The following is an 18253-nucleotide window of genomic DNA, read 5'->3' as shown; positions in this document are numbered from 1 at the left end:
CATTGACAGAAGCATTTGTAGGATTGAGGCATATGCTCCCAATCCTGCAGGGGGCTCCGGGCAGGTGAAGCCCTGAGCTCATTGCAAGGACCTCAGTTTCCCCTTTCTAATCCTTACATTTTGTATTAATTTATTTACACAGACGAGTGTAAAAGCCAGAACAAAACAAAAATATTACATTTCTAATTACATTAATAAACCAGATTCATCCCTGGGTGTAACGCCCTTCACTTAAGCAGAGTTGCATCAAGGGTGATTTTGCCCTATTAATTTAATCATTCGTATTATTGCCCCCAAGGGGTAGAGGCATGGCTGTTTGCAAAATGTTGCCTGTTTTTTTTTTTCCAACAGGAGGCAGGTTTTGATCTGCAAGGGGACTCTCTCCGAATCATTCACTCCCTTTTCCTGCTTGCTGAATGTGTGAACTCGGGATTAGCAATACACAAGGCACCAGAAAACAACACAAAGAGTTTGTGCAATAACCCGTGGGGCTGACACTTTCCGATCCCAACGCGGACAAGACGTCCCAGCCCCTACACCGAGAGGGCCCTTATCCCCTAGGTTAGGGGGTGGAAACCTCTTCCCTCCCGTGTCCCCTCCCACTGGGGGCGTCCCCAGCGTGTCCACGAGCTGTGATGACACCGGCCTATATAAAGCCATGCTGCGGCGGCGCTGCCTCTGAAATCCCGTAGACCTTGGCTGTGTTTTGTGGACGTGGAGTGCACTCCCAGTATCTCCTTTGCAAATGGGCTCTGTGGCCTAGCGTTTACTCCCCTGAGCCTCGCCACCTGTGATCTCAAGCCGTGAAGGTGCTGCTGGCAGCAGCGCTGAAAAGAAACAAGGTAAAACAACCCCCCCACACACACACCCCACTCCCCAAAAACCCAGTCGGGTTGGGGCTTCCGAGAATAGCTGCGCCAAGGGAAACTTTGAGCAACTGGTGGGGGGGGTGAGCTAGGGATGCCGGAGAGGGGTGGCGGGTGACTGCAGATCTGTGCGACCGCAGCTTTGTTAAACCGAGTATTGTGTTGATTTGGGGACGGGCTGATTTGGTGTGTTTTCTCCGCTTCCAGACACGCTGCCAAGCCTTGCTTGTGTGGGGAGACCAAGGAGGACAGTCTCGCCCCAGATCTCGCTTTTAAAGGCTCTTTTAAGTGTTTTCCTCTCATTTTGAGGGATTTCTCTTCTTTTCTTCCTCTTCCCCCTTTTTGCTCTGCGTTGTAATGAAACACGCGATCTCCCTCGGTGAAACTGTCCCAGGATTGACAGGGCCTTTCCAGCTCACCGCCCTACAGAACCTTTCGGTACGGGGCAAATAGGGGACGTGGGTGAAGATCTGAAGCGGAAGAAAAATAGGGTTTCCCCGTGTCTCCCCGAAACAGGAGCGAAACGGGCTCCCGGTGGCTTTGTCAGTTGCATTGTAAGTGACATGGATGGGGTTTACTCGTTACCAGTGCCTGGGTAGGGGCCGGTGTCCCGACGTTCCACCCCCGTGTCCCGACGTTCCACCCCCGTGTCCCGACGTTCCACGGCCCACCTGGGCTGGCCCCAGTCGGTCAGAGCTGCGGGCACCCTAGAAGAATTGCGCTGAGTTCGTTCGGGATGTTGGCAACTGTTTCCTTTCCGCAGAGGACGCTCCCCCCATGTGCAGGGTCTGCTGCTCCGTCTTTCTTTTTTTTTTCCCTCGCACGCGTCTTGGGGAATCTTTTAACCCAAACCAGTTGCTGTGCAATCTCTAGACACAGCTTCGCTATGGGGGTGTTACCGCAGCTGCCCTTTGCTGATCGTAGAGCTGAGAGAGGGCATTGCTTTCTGTGCATGGCTTTTTTGTTAGCCTAGGATACGAGACTGAACATCCGGACACTCCTCTCCCCCCCTCAAATCCTTGACATGCTTTTTTCCTCTCTACCGCTCTCCTTCCCCCACAAATTACTTGAGAGACGTGCTGAGCGAGTTGGATCATGCTTGTAGGGAAGTACAGGACTAGAAGCTAGGCAAGGGGGATGGGATGGGGCTCTCTGTAGGTTGCTGCGAGCCAGTTCAGTCCGGTTTTTTCAGCTTGTGTGTTCTAGCAGAGTTCCCCACCCCCAGCTGCAGGCAAGTAAAGAATTCTCTACAAGAGACGAGAGACAAAAGAAATGGCCACTTCCTCCCCCTCTGTAAATCAAACATGTTTTGATGATTTCCCTTCAGTTTACATAACCCTAGTCACTGACTCCCTTCCCACACAGTTTTCTAAAAATGTTAAAGCCATCCCCCAGTGTAGAAGTGCAGTCTATTTTTTCCCATCCAGCTAAGAAGTGTGCAAGCGGTGTGAATCTGTCCCTGTTCTATTTCTTCTGCATTAATTGTATTGCCTCATCAAACGTGCTCTGGAGGAAGGGAAATGTCTGTGTGTGGTGATTCTGATTAAACTGGTATGAACCAGATTTCATTTAAACTTGGTTCTTCTAGGCAGTTTGTGAAGGTTTTACTAGATGTGCCAACTGCCTTTGCTAACACAGCACTGCTTATGGCTACATGACCTTGGTCATTTTTGACTAGCAGAATCTTCTACTGGATGAACCATGTTGTACATTCATCTGCATTTGATTTCCTTGAACACTAAAATCTGTAAGGAGACCACATCTGTTGCAAAACAAGCAAGTTTGTTAGACCCACAAATGTGTAGTAGAGGTTTATTTGCCAGTTAATATGCAGCTGTTACCCTTTCCATCAAACAATTTCAGAGGAATTTCAGTCATTCTTGATCACGGAATGAAAGAGAAATCTGATGAGGCGCTTACTATCCATAGTCTGATACTTTAAGGAAAAGTGCACTGGATACACTAGAGAACTGATCACATCTGCCAGCAGAACCTTTCATGCAGCAACATGCTTGAATGCTGATAACTTTACAAAGGTGTTTTATAAGCTGGTAATGGGGATTCTTTTTAACTTAACTTTATTGGTTCACGTACCATCTTCTTAAAATATTATTGTGAAATGAATTGATAGAAAATATCAAGCGGATGTACTACAGTTTGGGATGTACTGGTTTAAAGTGGAGTGACTAAAAACAGAGACTGCCTTTTCAAAGACTAGAGATTAAGGACAAGTTCTGAGCACTGGTGCCACTGACACAGAAATGCCTACATGTGAAACACAGAAATGCCTACACGTGAAATAAATCTGTCAGTGTGTTACTCTGCTCACCAGAGGTTTGAGTGTGGCTTTACACTATGATAAGAATTTAGCAAACAAGGACAAACCAGAATCGTTTTTTTTCTCTCTCAAACTCTGACTTGACGACCCCATGCCTTCATCATATAATGTGTGTAGCTTAAAATGTGGGACATGGAGTGACCTGCATCTGGCTGAAAGTGGGATATGATTTGTTTTTAATGGAGTCTATTAAATGCAGAATAGGAAATAAAATAAATGTTAACCTCAAATTTGAGGCTGCAGCCTTCATTGGCAGTTGAGGTTCCGGTTGGTTCTTTCCTACTGGTCATGTCTGTACATTTGGTGTTTGTTTTTTCAAAATTGAGATTGGCCTAAATCTGTCTTTCACATGTGGTGAGTAAATGCTGAGGAATGTGAAAAGCCATTTGCCCTTACATCCATGGTGATCAGGTGGGTCCTTTGCTACACAAATGAGCTCTCTTCTCATCCCCTTTCAGCATCCTAAGATGCTGAGAGAGCGCACGAACATGGGTCTCCGAAGTCCCAGGCTAAACGACCGGTTCTGCCACCGATTTTCTGTGTGACCCTCGGCAAGTCACTTAATCTGTGCTTCTGTTTCCCATCTGTGCATAGGGGATAACGCTTCCTGTTTCACAGAGGTGGTGTGAGGGTAAACACACTGAAGACCATGAGGTGTTTAGATACTATAGTAAGGTGAGGGACATGGAAATACCCAAGATATGCATTTCGTAGCAAGATGGAGCATGACCCGTTTTCTAGAATATACAGCTACCATTTCAGTAGTTTCTTCCTTTGGTAGCTGAGCTTCAAATTAAAACCCTACCCCTTAATCATTCTTCCTTCCATTGAAAGGTGATGAATTGTAGACACTCGCCTTGGTTGGGAATAGTTGGGTTGGCCTTGTCAGTGGTGCTGGTTATTAGGGTATGAGGAATTTCTCCCAAGGCTCCCTGCTCCTGTTGTTCTATTGCCTGGTCACAGCTCTTGACAAACTCAATACCCTTCATGGCAAGTCCAATTTACTAGATAATAACCTGTCTCCCGTCTTCCTCTCCTGTAGTCGACAGGCTCACCTTAACACTAGATTACTGGGGAAGCACAGCGTGACTAGTTATCTGCAGCAGCAGGGGATGGCTGTGCCCGGGCAGATGCTAAACCAGTGACACTCAAACTGAAGCTCAGGGGCTGTGAGCGGCTCTTTAATGTGTCTCCTGTGGCTCTTTGCAGCACATGATATTAAAACACTGTGTGATTGGTTAATAATTAAATTGGGACGCTTTACTGTGTTAACCAATTGTAGTGGATAAACTAATACTTGGTCATTTTGCTGTGAGAATTATATATATAATATTTTCCCTCTCCTACTATTTAAATATGAATATATAGGATTATAGAAAATGAAACCATGAATTCACACTACTATGGCTCTTTTAGCTAATGTTGATCGCTAATTTGGCTCCTGAACCACTGAAGTCTGAGTATCCCTGTCCTAAATGCACCTTGTTTCCTGTGTCTGACAGCACATCTGTCCGATAAGTAGCAGCATAGGTGTGATCCACCTTGTGGGATGTTTCCCACAGGCAGTGTTACGGGATTCAGATTTAAATCCCTGCATGTTAATGTGTCTGGAGAAGCTTCTTGGATCAACTGTACTTCCCTGGATTGGTTTTCTTAACTAATCATTTTGTAAATGTTTCATAGTAACAAATTATTATCGGTGCTAAGACTAGCATGAAGTTGGCTTTAAAATAGGAGAATGCTGAAGATAGTGTTTTCACTGCATCATGCTGTAGTTAGGTGCTGTGGCTACAGGCTTGTCACATGCAAACAAATAACAATTTATTGAACAGACAGGGTGTTGGCCAAAGGAAGGCGAGTCTTGTACTCTGCTCGGAAGACTTAAGAAACTCTGTCTCTGGCTTGCCTGAACAGCGAGGGAATCCACAGTGGGGGACCATCTGAGAACATTCTGCCTCCAGGTCTCCAGCATCTGGGGACTGCATCTTAGCAGCCATGACGACAAATAGGAAGCAGCAGTTCCTGAGGCAGCCAGATTGAAAAACTTCTTGAATTTTGCCTGGAAACAGACCAAGGTTAGATTAGTGTGAAGAAGAGGTGTGATGTGCCTGTGCAGAAATACTCCATTAAGCCAGTGGGCTGTGGCTTAGAAGTGGCACTGCTGCAGTGACCTGGTTTGCCAGATGTGTGTCACTTCCAAAGTGCACATCAGGAAGGAAAGGCTGCCACACCTTAGCTAACATTAGCTGGCAGCTTTGTCTTTTCTACATCCCACTCATCAGCACAGACAGGATGTTTTGATAACTACCCAATGCTCTTTGAGGGCTAGGGGCTGTTTTGGGCTCTAACTTCCTACCACTGAATCTAGAATTGCATTTTTTTGGTAGAGCTGGCTGGAGCTTTGACCAAAAAAACCCTTCTTGTTCCCAGCCAGCTGTACTTCACTCGCAGGTTGTCAGATGTCAGCAGGGCTGACCTTGTGTCCAGAGTATGTGCCTGTAGTCCAGCTACCTTAATACTTAATATTTCATACCCCGTTTTTCACAGCTCACGATGAATAACGGGCTGTATTAAGAGGTGCTGCTTATAATTAGCTGACTGTTCTGTAAACTGTCACTTTGCTGTGTGCTTGGAAGATCGTGCAGAGAACTCGGAGTGGTTGAAGTAAATGGGCATGTTTGTTTCCTTCATTATTTCTACTTACGATAGCCTGGCTGTGTGTGTCGGATGAGGAAGAGCAGTGGAAACCGAGCACCGTACAATTCTTTTTCTTTAATATTAAAGTAGCACCCTCCCGGTTACAACGGGGAGTGGGAGCCCCACTATTCTGGATGCTACACATGTCCCTGCCTCAGAGCTTGCAATGTAAGTAAATGGGACAAAGGGTGGGATAAAGGAAATACTATCCCCATTTTACAGATGAGGAATTGAGGCACATTGACTCACCCGAGGTTACCCAGGAAGTTTGTGGTAGAACTGAACCAAGATCCCGTGAGTCCCATTCCAGTGCTTTATCTCTGGATCATCCATCCTCTGTAAGCATTGCGTGGTGTGTATTGATTTGGAAGGATGGGAGTGATTTCAAGTGAGCCATTTTTCCTGCATCTATTTCTGAAAGTGTTTGTAAACACATCTACGTGGCTGATGAGACAGACCTACAGAACAGATGGCAGTGTGGTGTATGACCTTTGTCTGGGTGGTGACTGCTCTGAAGATGTGGCTGTAGCTTGCTTTCACAGGTTGTCCCAACATTAAATGTACTGTCACATTTTTAAAACAAGTGAATATTGGAAAGTCCTATCCACTAATTTGTAGGGGTGAGAACTATCAACAAGTAATTTATCCAGGAGCTTAGCCTCTTTCTGTTAAAGGACATCTTGTGTACGGCAATTTCCTCACATTTTAGAGAAGTTAGATGTTGGGGGTTTTGGTTAAACAATGGGCTGATCAAACAACTCTGCAGTCTGCAAATGTCCACTGTTAGAGCAGTGGTGTCTAATTGTGATTTGCTGCGAGTCACATGGTGTCTAGCTGCGTGAGTGCACAAGCATTTCTGCTGCTAATATACAAAGCATAGGGATAAAAACAAAACAGATCATGACACCATTGTTGTGTTCATCAACCTCCCTCTTGTCATTCACACATACTTTGTTAGCTCTTCATGGCAAAGGGGTGTGTGTGTGTGTGTTATCATCCCTAGTTCCAGCACATATATTCACAGTAATGGTAATATGTACTAGCGAGGATGGTCTCATTTTGAATGGAAAAGTTGTGCTCATGATGGTTCCTCCTGTGACTTATTGATTAGCTTCTGTTTAAGACAATACTTTTAACTTCTAAAGTTTTAGTCCATGGTGGTGGTATAGGCTATAGGTATGTACTGCATACAGAGGAAAACACAATTACCCTTAATACAATCTGAAGACCCAAGAAGGTAGAACATCAACACTAACTAGCACATTACACTGTCAGAAATGTTGCAAGATAAACTTACTCAAATCCTTTTTAAAAAAAAAAAAAAAAAAAAGTGTTTGTGGCACCTTAGAGACTAACAAATTAATGTGGGCATAAGCTTTTGTGGGCTAGAACCAACTTCATCATGCACATTAGGAATTGTTACTTTAAATGAAAGTTGAGAGATCCTGAATCTATATCTCATGTAACATGCTTTTTTCCCATTGTTTGCTTGTTGGGTCATCCCATGGTTTAGGCTTCATGAGGATGGTAATAGAAAATACTTTGAGTCTTGTGCCACATTTAGTTGCTCTCTGTAGTATGCACAGTTGCCAGCTTTCACAAATAAGCACTCTGACTTTCACAATAAACCAAAAATCAAGCTAATCCCATTTCAAAACAAGGCCAAACCAAGCCAATCCCTAAGAGCCCCAACCCTATTTGACTAGATCCTCCCCCACCACCCTCCCCCAGCATGCAGTCTGGGACTGTGGTGGGTCCACTGTGCACCCCTGACTCTCTTCCCGCCAAGGCAGCCGATCCAAAAAAGGCAACGAGCTGCTACAAGCCAAAGAAGCAACAAGCTAAGCCAGAAACTAGCCAACGAGCAGCTCACAAGCCAATTAAGCCAAAAACCAAGCCCAATTTCTGCATTTTGATTTTTTTGTGGGTTTGGCATGTGTGGTGATATGTGGTCATGGACACTCCCCATCTTCTGAAGGCTCACTCCTTTGTCTTGCAGGGTTGATATCTGTACAAGAACTAAGATCAAGTAACATGGCAGCAATCCCATCAAGCGGCTCACTTGTGGCAACCCATGACTACTACAGAAGTAAGAACTGCTACGCTGTCCTTTAACGGGTGCAGAATGGAGGTGCTCACAAGCCGCGCGGCAGCCGCTCGGGTGGGTGGGTGGGGAAATGTATCGATCTAGCGCAAACACTTTTCTGTGGAGTGGGTCTTGCTAAGATAAGTCGCTGAACTCTCCTCTTATCTTGATAGAAGTTTGTAATGCCTATGTAGAACTGCTCAAAACCACTCAAATTTGCTTTCCAACCACAGTGTATTTATAGGCTCCTCTTTAACTTGCATTTCCAAGGAGCCTAAAGGAGTTGGGTGCTCATCCCTCACTGAATTTCAATGGGATTTGAGCACCCCAACTCCCTTAATGCCTTTGGAAATTCCAGTTTGAATGATCCGTGCTTTAGATAGCTGGGAGGTGAAAACATTATCTCCTATTCTTGCTTACTGTGTGCCCATGCCAAAGCCATCCGCTTCCGCATCCTTTCTCAATGCATAGCCAATGTACCATTTCTCTCTTGATTGTCCCTTTCAAAGAATCACCAACAGAACTCCTTCTAGGACCCGAAGTGTGGATTAACTTAGAAGTATCCGCTGAGGGCAATGGCATGGCATTTCTGAAATAAACATGATCCATCCAGGCCCGGCTAAACTCTCTTTAAACAAAGACCACTTTTTGTTCATGCAAAACAAATGCCTGACACTGCCGTATTTTTTGTTGAAAAAGGAGGCTAAGAGCCAAGAATGGGGGTGAGTCTTATTTACTACGCAGCAGGGAAATAATGATCCACACTCCCTTAATTGTGCCAGCAGTCTCTGTACTCAACCGTATGAGCTACCATACAAACAAAGGAACAATGATTTCTCAATGGGGGGTTTAACGGCTGTTTTCCTCTTCTTGAAAGCAGTTGCTTCCAGAGTTACCTTAACGCTCCTGAGAGCATAGGGTGGGGGTGGGGTGGGGGGGTGACTAGCTAAACGCTGTGTAGAGCAAATGCTTCTGCAAAAGGCAAAGTAAATAGAAAAATACAGGATGGCCACATGAGCCTCTAGTACAGGGCCAGATCCTCAGGTGGTCTGAGCTAACCTAGCTCCACAGTCCATAAAGCTTTACCAAATACACCAGCTGAGGATTAAGAACATAAGAACGGCCCTACTGGGTCAGACCAAAGGTCCATCTAGCCCAGGATCCTGTCTGCCGACAGTGGCCAGTGCCAGGTGCCCCAGAGGGAATGAACAGAACAGGGAATCCTCAAGTGATCCATCCCCTGTCACCCATTCCCAGCTTCTGGCAAACAGGCCAGGATGGCCGGGGTGGTGTCCCCAGCCTCTAAGTTTCCCTGTAAGCCGCACGGCCGTGCAGCAGTCTATTTAGCGTCACGCAGGCACTTAGGGAACCCACCTGGGGACCTGCTGGGGGAGGGGTGCCCCTCCCTTGGCCCCAACTCCCGGAGCGGCCTGGCCCAAGTCCCAGCCGGATTGCGGCCGGGGCAGCGCGGCTAGGGCAGCCCAGACCCAGGCGTGGCTGGGGCCAGCCCAAGGCACAGACCTGCCTTGCTGGGGCCGGGGAGGGACGCCTATCCTGCAGCCCAGAGCTCCTGTGGTGGGGACAGACGCCTCTTCTTCCCTCCCCCCGCCCACCCACCCAGCTACTGCTGCGGCGGCGCTGGGGGGCTTCTCTCTCCCCGCAGTAGCCCCAGAGCACCCTCCTGCACCCCCAATCCCCTCATCCCGCACCCAACCCTCTGCCCCAGCTATGAGTCCCCTCCCATAATAACCCCTCGGCCCCACCCCCACCACATGAATTTTGTTATGTGACGCATCACCTCCATATTGGTGCACATAACAAAATTAATTCCACACATGGGTGGGAAAAATTAGAGGGAACACTGATCTTAGAGAATAGGTCCATCAATGGCTATTAGCCATGAATTTATCTGGTTCTTTTTTGAACCCTGTTATAGTCTTGGCCTTCACAACATCCTCTGGCAAGGAGTTCCACAGGTCGACTGTGCGTTATGCGAAAAGATACTTCCTTTTTTTGTTTTAAACCTGCTACCTATTAATTTCATTTGGTAGCCCCTAGTTCTTGTGTTATGAGAAGGAGTAAATAACACTTCCTTATTTACTTTCTCCACACCAGTCATGATTATATAGACCTCGATCATATCCCCCTTAGTCGTCTCTTTTCCAAGCTGAAAAGTCCCAGTCTTATTAATCTCTCCTCAGATGGAAGCCGTTCCATACCCCTAATCATTTTTGTTGCCCTTTTCTGAAACTTTTCCAATTCCAATATATCTCGTGGTCTTCTCCCCACACTCCTGTTAGAGATGCAGGATGGAGGGGGGGAAATTGATACGGTGGGACCTTGTCTCATAAAGCACCTTTCCAGCAAGCTCCTTTTGGCCATGTGACAACTATTGTGGTTTACCGTACGTCAGGCAAGTCCCTCCCGTGCAGGAATGTCTATGCTACAGTGGCGCAGCAGCTGTAGCGCTGTAGGGTAGACGCTTCCTGCATTGACTGACAGAAAAAAACCTTCCATGTAGGTAATCCCTCTCCAGGAGGCAGTAGCTAGGGTGATGGAAGAATCCATCCATTGACCTAGCTGTGTCTATGCTGGGGATTAGGTTGACCTAACCACAGTGCTCAGAAGGCAACACTTTTCACCGCTCTGAGCAACTTAGTTGGGTCAAGCTAAATTTTAGGCATAGCCCAGGCCTCTGTCTCACCCACACTAGAAAGGGAGACTCCCAATGTGCATCAAACCAAAACCTTCCCCCTCCTTCCATGACCTAGAATCCTACACAAGGATTATACTTGTGTCTTGCAAGAAATGGAGTGTGGGTTACGGTTACTTGTATCCACTTGCTGAGTGAGATGTTCCATAAAGACCTTTTCCAAATGGTTTTGTAAGGTGTTCCAACCTGTGGCATTAACCTGCTGCTGCTTGTAATTACCTACTTTGCTGAGAAAGCTATTTGAGGTTATTCTTTGTCCTGCGGGTGTGAAGGAATCTATTCTTAAAACACTGTGCCAGAAAATCTCGTAAAGGAACACTTACAAATATCTCCAAATGTGTGATGGCAGACTAACACGTCCTTCAAACATGCTCTCCTGCTTGCTGGCTAGGGCGGATGCCATTAAAAGGCTGGCACATACCAGCCGATACTCAGAACAGGACATTAGCTGGTATGGAAACTGGTACCCGAGTCTAAGAAGCAGTAACGTGGCGAATACTTTATCTTTAATGGCAAACCTTGTACTACCTGCAGTGAGGATGGTCATTACAGCAGTAGATCTAATATTGGCAGAGGGGAATGTTGGTCTGATGGGATGCAATCTCGTTCACAGGGCGTCTGGGTTCCACTTCCAGCAACAGCTCCTGTGGAAGTGCTGAATACTCTGGGGAGGTTATTCCTCACCATCCGGGTAAGTACCTCTCCTACAGCCTGGACTCTTTGGCCCAGCTTCCTATGGAGGGGAACTCTTGTGGTCAAAATGCTCTTGTACCATCTCCTTAATTTTAATACAAAATAAGCTGCCCTCTCCACAGCTCTTCAGAGGATCAGTGTAGCTTCAAAAACATTCTCAGTGCTAAGTACATTATCCATGGGTTATACAGATCCATTTATAATGGCAGAAAAATCCCTATAGAGAGAGAGACTGCATAGAAGAGAACTGAAGTTGTAGTAGCTAGCGTCTACTCCTTCATGAGGCACCACTGTAGAGTGCCAGCTTCTTAATTTGCCCTCTTGCTTGCATGTGTAGCAAGACCACCGTGGTAATCAGGGAAGTAACTATTTCTGCTGTACCTCCTAATCAAGCTCCCTATACCTACCGGTCATATTTCATAAGTGTTTGCTTTTCAGGTCTTCCCAAGTCTGACCCCGGTCACTGGTGGGCTAGCTTCTTTTTTGGAAAGCCAACCCATCCCATCATGACAACTGTGTCAGAATCCCCAGAGAAGTAAGTGGTTTGTTTTTAGCTCACTCGGAATATGGTAATGGGGATAAACTAAGAAGCTTGAAGGGTGGCTTGGAATATTGGAATGGCGAGGACAAGGGAGGGCTGTGTTGTGGAGGTATACAAACTGTAACTTCTTATAATTCTGCTTAGTTGCATTCTGCACTGCATATCTAGAATACTTTCCAGAGGGCCTCTCCTGAAGTGCTTTGAATCTTAACAATCCACCCAGCAGCAAAGAGCTAATAGGAATCACTGTAGCTGGGGAACAGTAGCACTGTCACTCATTATTATTATTATTATTTATTTATTAGATGATACTAGACCTAAAACTCTGAGGCCCATATCCTCCTCAGCTGCCTAACTCCCATGGGAGTTAAGCACCTAAATACCTTTGAGGATCTGGGCCTGTCTCTTCAGCTGTTGTGGAAGATGGTACATCTGTTTAACTGGGTGGAGTAGGGGAAGCTAATGGTTTGTTTGAAATAAATGGGCTTTTTGTGTAAAAGCCATCATGAACCAAATGACAGGGTGGGTTAGGGACCAACTTCTGTTGGTGAGAGAGAAGCTAATTTCTCTAATATCCTGGGACTGACCCTACAACAATGCATGTCATGAACAGAAAGTCCTTCTCTATCTGCTGAATTCTACTGCAAGTTCCAGAGGAGGAAAGGATTTATTTTTCCTTTGTAGCCATTGAAAATTGGTACAATAAAAGGACCAAATGTAATGGCCCTCAAGGAAAGTGTCCTCAAAAGTTTTTAGTGGTCAGACCCAAGAAGTGCAGGAAAAGAGCCAGAGATTAAATGCTAGGGGGGTGATTCCAGGCCTACCTTGCACAGGCAGCAGCAGTAGAAACTGCAGGTGTGGATGTGGATTAACTAGTTTGTGTGCACACAGGGTTGCATGCAGCCCTGTGGATGCAGCAAATCAAGGGGGCGGGAGAATAGCTTTGGCTGTCTTAGCCAGTAAACAGTGGAGCTGTTGCTACCAATAAGAGACTGTTGTCAGGTACACAGCTTTTTGTTGCAGATGTTGCTCACTGTAGCCAGGAAGTGCTGCCCAATCTGGAGCAGTGATGGCTGAGTTTGGGTGCTTCCACCGTCTCTCTGGACTCGGAGACAGTCCGTAGAAGTCTGTCCTGGAATCACTGCAGTGGGAACATATGTGGAGTTCTAATGAGAGCAGGGAACTGCAGTTCACCAGCCTTGTATCCGAGGCAGCTGTGTCAAAGATGGCTTGCTTCTCTCGTTTTCCCTCACCCCGTGTCTCTCTTGTCTTTCAGTTCAGGAACTTTCCAGGTGGCCAACGGCATGATCACTTGTGGCCTGGCTCAGGAAGTAATGAGGAAGCGCCACGCCAGTGAGCCTAGCAAACCGAGCGCTGGGCCGTCTGCGTGAACAGGCTGGCACATCTGCCTGCTGCCCGCCTGGTTGCTGCTTCTGATCCAAACGCTAGGAGTCAGAGCCCATTTTCCACTCCCCTTCCCCGTAGAGTAGACAGGCTGCGTTAAGTATTTAGATGTAGGGTTTTTAAAAAACAAAATAAAAAAAAAAAATTTTTTTTACACCATCTTTGTACCGTTTCATTAATTTGACTGTATTCTTTCCATACAGCCTTGGTAACGCTTTTTGTTTACTTGTTCAATGGAAACTAATAAACTTAAGCAGCCTTTAAAATGCTGTGTGACTTTAATTCTTTTTCTCTCCAATATGAGCTCTGCCCTTCGCTGAGTGCTACTGCTCTGTCGTGGAGGGGCTGCTGTTACCCGGGGTTCTTTCAACCCAAAGCTCTTGGTAACTATTACTCTGTGCGAGGTGGTGTCAGGAAATAAATGAGAGGACACACGGCTGTCCGACCGATAGATGGGTGCCACAAACAGGACAACACGAGTGCTTTCACTTAAAGCTAAACTTTACTTACACAGATCTGCAACCGGTTAGTAAAACACCCCCAACCCTCAATTACTGAAGCTGAGCGTGGCTTTCGAGTGGCACCATAACAGGCTTCTGCTGGCTAGAGTTCCGTCTGCCGGTGGGGACCCTAAAATGCAGCCAGAGGGAGCGTCCCCAAAGAGCCCTTCAGAGTAAGTCCCATTACCTAGGGTTACCATATTTGAACATTCAAAAAAGAGGACACTCTACGGCGGGCAGGGGGGGACCTTTGTTGTTGCAGCTGCCCTCCTGGACATTTTTAGATATTTAAATAGGTTTACCATGCGTCTGTATTTTCCCGGAAAATTTTTCCAGACAGTTTAAGAACCAAAAAGCCTGACATGTCCAGGAAAATACGGACGTATGGTAACCTTACCTAAAGTTCTTTTTTTTAAAAAGAGGAGCCTGAACTAGAAATGAGCTCCATTTCACATGTGGGTCCCAGCTGCTCCCTGCCCCCCTCATTGAAGCAGGTGTGCAGGGTTACTGCCCTGGGAACTGCAGGGCACCAGTGGATGTGCGTCCGGCTGCAGACGGGCAGGGGTAGGGCTAGCTGGAGGCAGGGGGTGTGAGGCTGGCTGCGGGCAGGTTAGGGGGTGCGGAGCTGGCTGGAGACAGGGTGCGGAGCTGGCTGGAGATGGGGCGGGGGCGGCTGGCTGGAGGCAGGGCAGGGGCTGACTGGAGGTAGGGGCTGGCTGCGGGCAGGGCAGGGGGTGTGGGCATAGGCACCGACTCCATGGGTACTCTGGGGCTGGAGCAGCCACGGGGAAAAATTGGTGGGTGCAGAGCACCCACCGGCAGCTCTTCACCGCCCTGCCCCAGCTCACCTCGCCTCCACCTCCTCCCCTGAGCGTGCGCCACCACTGCTCCGCTTCTCCCCCCTCCTGCCCAGGCTTGCCGCAGAAACAGCTGATTTGTGGCAAGCCTGGGAGGGAAGGGGGAGACGCAGAGCAGCGGTGCGCTCTGGGGGGGAGGCGGAGGTAAGCTGGGGCGGGGAGCGGTTCCTTCCTCCCCTCCCCCCGTTGCTTCCTTTCCTGCAGCCCTCTTCTCCCCACCCCACCCCCAGCTCCCCTCCCCTCCGCCTCCTCCCCCCTCCCTTCCAGGCTTGCTGCAGAAACAGCTGATTTGCAGCAAGCCTGGGAGGGAGGGGGGTGAAGGAAATGCGGTGAGCCTGGGGGAGGAGGCGGGGCTGGGGATTTGGGGAAGGGGTTGGAATGGGGGTGGGGGGGCGCGAGCACCCACCGGCTAGGCTTACTATGCCTCCCTATTTTCCCGGACATGTTCAGCCTTTTGGAAATTCCTCCCGGACGGTGATTCGAGAACCAAAAAGCCGGACATGTCCAGGAAAATATGGAGATATGGTAACCCTACTGTTACCTCAAACTCTTTCCCTTCATTTATACATTAATAATACAATGACACACCCCTTAACCCTGCTCTGCTTGCGTAGCAAGTTTTCTTTAAAAGGCCAAGCAAGAGATTTCCTTATGGTCATCAATGTACCAGATGTGTTTTGTTCTCCCCCCCCCCCCCCCGAATGTCCATGCCTTGGCTCCCTGACAAACATTCCCGGGGGCACATAGAGACTTCCTGTTTTTCTAAAATACATAGATCAGCATTCTCAGCAGGAAGGACGCAGGGTTTAGCTGCCCTGTCTGTGGCACCCACAACCCCCTCCCCTCCTGTCTTGGTTATGCTGAGGCCACTGCATGACCAATTTACAACCGGCTGACTTGGCTGCTGTTAGCAACACGCAATAGTGGTTCAGGCACTTTACTGGTTTGCCAAAATTTCCCTGTACACTGCTGCTAGCCTCATGCCCGCGAGTGTTTCACACATGGGACAGGGACCTGAACACCTCTCCTGGCTTCATGCTAAATGAATTTCACCTTCGCTCAGTTTCTCTTCAATCTTGGGGACAAGGAGGGGAGTTCCTCTCTGGACTATGGCTACTTACAGACAGTGACAGTATGCTTGACAAACCGCAGCTCCGGTTTAAGCAACCCCCTCAAAGTGCAGGCTTTTCCCTGGAATTGTGAACGTGCTCGATTAAGGCTTTGAAACCCCTTCACTGCTTCTCATCAGAACAGGCAGCTGTCTCTACAGCCTTCCATAGTGGCCAGCCATGTCACTAGGTTGTCCTTTTCCCAGGTGATAGCCCCCCTCCCCCTCCAGTGTACCTGGTGCAGACTATCACTTGCCTTGCACAAGGCACAGGTAGGCGAGGACGGAGGCTCTGCCATCTGAGTAGGGGGTAGCATGATGTACTCCAGTCACTTTTCAAGGCCACTTAATTGTACTGAGGGAATATGAAGCTTTTTTTTTTTCCTATTCAGTCATGATGAGGCAAAGAACAGAGTAATTCTTTCCTGATCATTTGGTTCTAGCAGTAGCCTGTTCTCAGCATCTGACCCATTGCTAATAAAAAAGGTTAAAGCCCTGTCGTAAAATTCACTTCTGTTATCGGCTGCTACTTTTTGAGTCTCAGCGGCCAGGCTGGAGGCCAAATAGCCCTTTTGGCTTTCCAGCACCCAGTTCTTAATGCAGGTACCGGAGGATCTAGGTAAACAAGCACTTCAAAAAGGAAACTACGCATTCTGCAACAATTAAAATGAAGACTGACCTCTGCGGTTATGTATGCGTGTATCGATGCACAGATGCAGGCTGAAATGCAACAAAAAGTGGTTCAGTTGCTTGACAGGCTGCATCTGTCATACACTCCATGGATGGAGCCATAAGCCCATATTTTCTTTAAATTGCCTTTTTCTTTTAGTTACTACCTTCCAGACAAATAAGTGTATCTGCACAACAGGCTTGTTCCATCAGCAGCTGTGCATGCCACTGCTCCAGTGAGAAATGTTGGCACTTGCCTAGAATGTAAAAATTGTATGTTACAAATGCCCTGGAACCCAAACACTTGACCTACATCAATAGGAATCTTTTGTTGCTTTTGAAATTGCAGTAGTAAACTCTTCTAAGACCACTATCGTGGCTGTTGTGTCTTCACATAACTTTTAGCAGCTGTCCTGCTTAGTCGGCCTTTATCATAAGGATTCTAGCTGGCAAGGAGCATGAAAGTTGATCTGACTGCAGCATTCCCTAATTGTCTAATGCATTGTTTTCAGAGCAAATGACGGCAGTGTGGCCCATGCATTGCATGGCCTTACTCTCTCAAGCACAAATCTTAAGGTGGTATTGCACAGACCAGTTTTATCCAACTCCATGGTTAGAAACAATCAGTTAATTTATTTTTCTGTAAAATCTAAACCAAGATAGATTTAAAAAAAAAACAAAAAAACTTAAGACCTAACTTTTAAAAGTGCCCTGATTCAAATACTTCTGTCTGCTCTTGTTAGGCTAGGTCTACACTACCCGCCTGAATCGGCGGGTAGAAATCGACCTCTCGGGGATTGATTTATCGCGTCCCGTTGGGACGCGACAATCAATCCCCAAATCGGCGCTCTTACTCCACCAGCGGAGGTGGGAGTAAGCGCCGTCGACGAGAAGCCGCAGAAGTCGATTTTGCCGCCGTCCTCACAGCAGGGTAAGTCGGCTGCGATACGTCGAATTCAGCTATGCTATTCACGTAGCTGAATTTGCGTATCTTAAATCGACTCTCCCCTGTAGTGTAGATGTACCCTTAGACTGATAATGTCACTATTCCTGTGCAACATAGCCAATCGTTTGTCTGCATCTATATGTGTCAGTCAAGTCTGCATGCAGATTAGGTGCACAGCTTTGAAAACCAGGTTCGTGCAGGCCCCTTTGTGACAGAATAAGCAAGTTCTAATGGCACCAATTTTCTCTGCAAGCAGTTATTTTTATCCCAAGTTAGAACAGGAAGACATTCTGAGCTATAAAGGCTTATAGGCAGATTTTTAAATTAATTTGGCAACCTCTCCCACAATTCTGAGCCAAACCAGCTCATAGAGTTCTAAGTGAAAGCAATCATCTTGTTGATGGGCCAAAAAGGTACAGCTCAATGACTTTTTTGGAAAAACACAAGCTGTGGAAAACGTCTTGCTCAACTGCCCTACCCCAAATAAACATTTCTCAGTTTCTTAGAATCCCAGACAGTTAGGGCTGTAAGCAACCTCAAGGAAGGCAGGGCTAGTGCACCCCTCCTGCTGAGACAGGATTAACTGGTCTTCAGTCAAAGCAAAATGTAGGTTATAAACAAATCTTAAACTAATCTATGCCTAATGCCAGGGTCGTGGCGCTCAAAGTTTATGGGGAAATGTCTTTGCTGTAAATGACTTCAGAACAGTTCTGTGATGCCTTAGTCTGTGTGGGCAACAGTCTCTTGGGGCTAGTGCAAAATGTGGGAGAGTAAAAGCCAAAATCTCAACTACTGTAAGCAAACGGAGAAAAGAAGAGAAACCGTCGGATCTTTG

At 47.1% G+C, this 18253-nt stretch overlaps 1 protein-coding gene across 1 annotated transcript; it reads left to right on the top strand.

Annotated features, from left to right (window-relative positions):
* Positions 1–664: 664 nt before the first annotated feature.
* PPDPF (pancreatic progenitor cell differentiation and proliferation factor) lies at positions 665–13604 on the top strand. Its single transcript, XM_054045915.1, has 5 exons — positions 665–842; positions 7901–7990; positions 11314–11391; positions 11832–11928; positions 13211–13604. The coding sequence occupies exons 2-5, from the start codon at positions 7936–7938 to the stop codon at positions 13323–13325; spliced, it is 345 nt and encodes a 114-aa protein (XP_053901890.1). The 5' UTR covers positions 665–842; positions 7901–7935; the 3' UTR covers positions 13326–13604.
* Positions 13605–18253: the final 4649 nt, after the last annotated feature.

This window comes from Malaclemys terrapin, chromosome 12, assembly GCF_027887155.1.
Source record: "Malaclemys terrapin pileata isolate rMalTer1 chromosome 12, rMalTer1.hap1, whole genome shotgun sequence".
NCBI lineage: Eukaryota > Metazoa > Chordata > Testudines > Emydidae > Malaclemys > Malaclemys terrapin.
This window is presented reverse-complemented; position numbering and strand designations above follow the sequence as displayed.

What these genes read in the sequence shown, in the direction of transcription:
- PPDPF (XM_054045915.1), top strand. Translation starts at nt 7,936, where the DNA reads ATGGCAGCAATCCCATCAAGCGGCTCACTTGTGGCAACCCATGACTAC. An exon ending in AACCCATGACTACTACAGAA is followed by an intron (nt 7,991 to 11,313) that starts GTAAGAACTGCT and finishes TCTCGTTCACAG; the next exon opens with GGCGTCTGGGTTCCACTTCC. An exon ending in GTGTCAGAATCCCCAGAGAA is followed by an intron (nt 11,929 to 13,210) that starts GTAAGTGGTTTG and finishes CTTGTCTTTCAG; the next exon opens with TTCAGGAACTTTCCAGGTGG.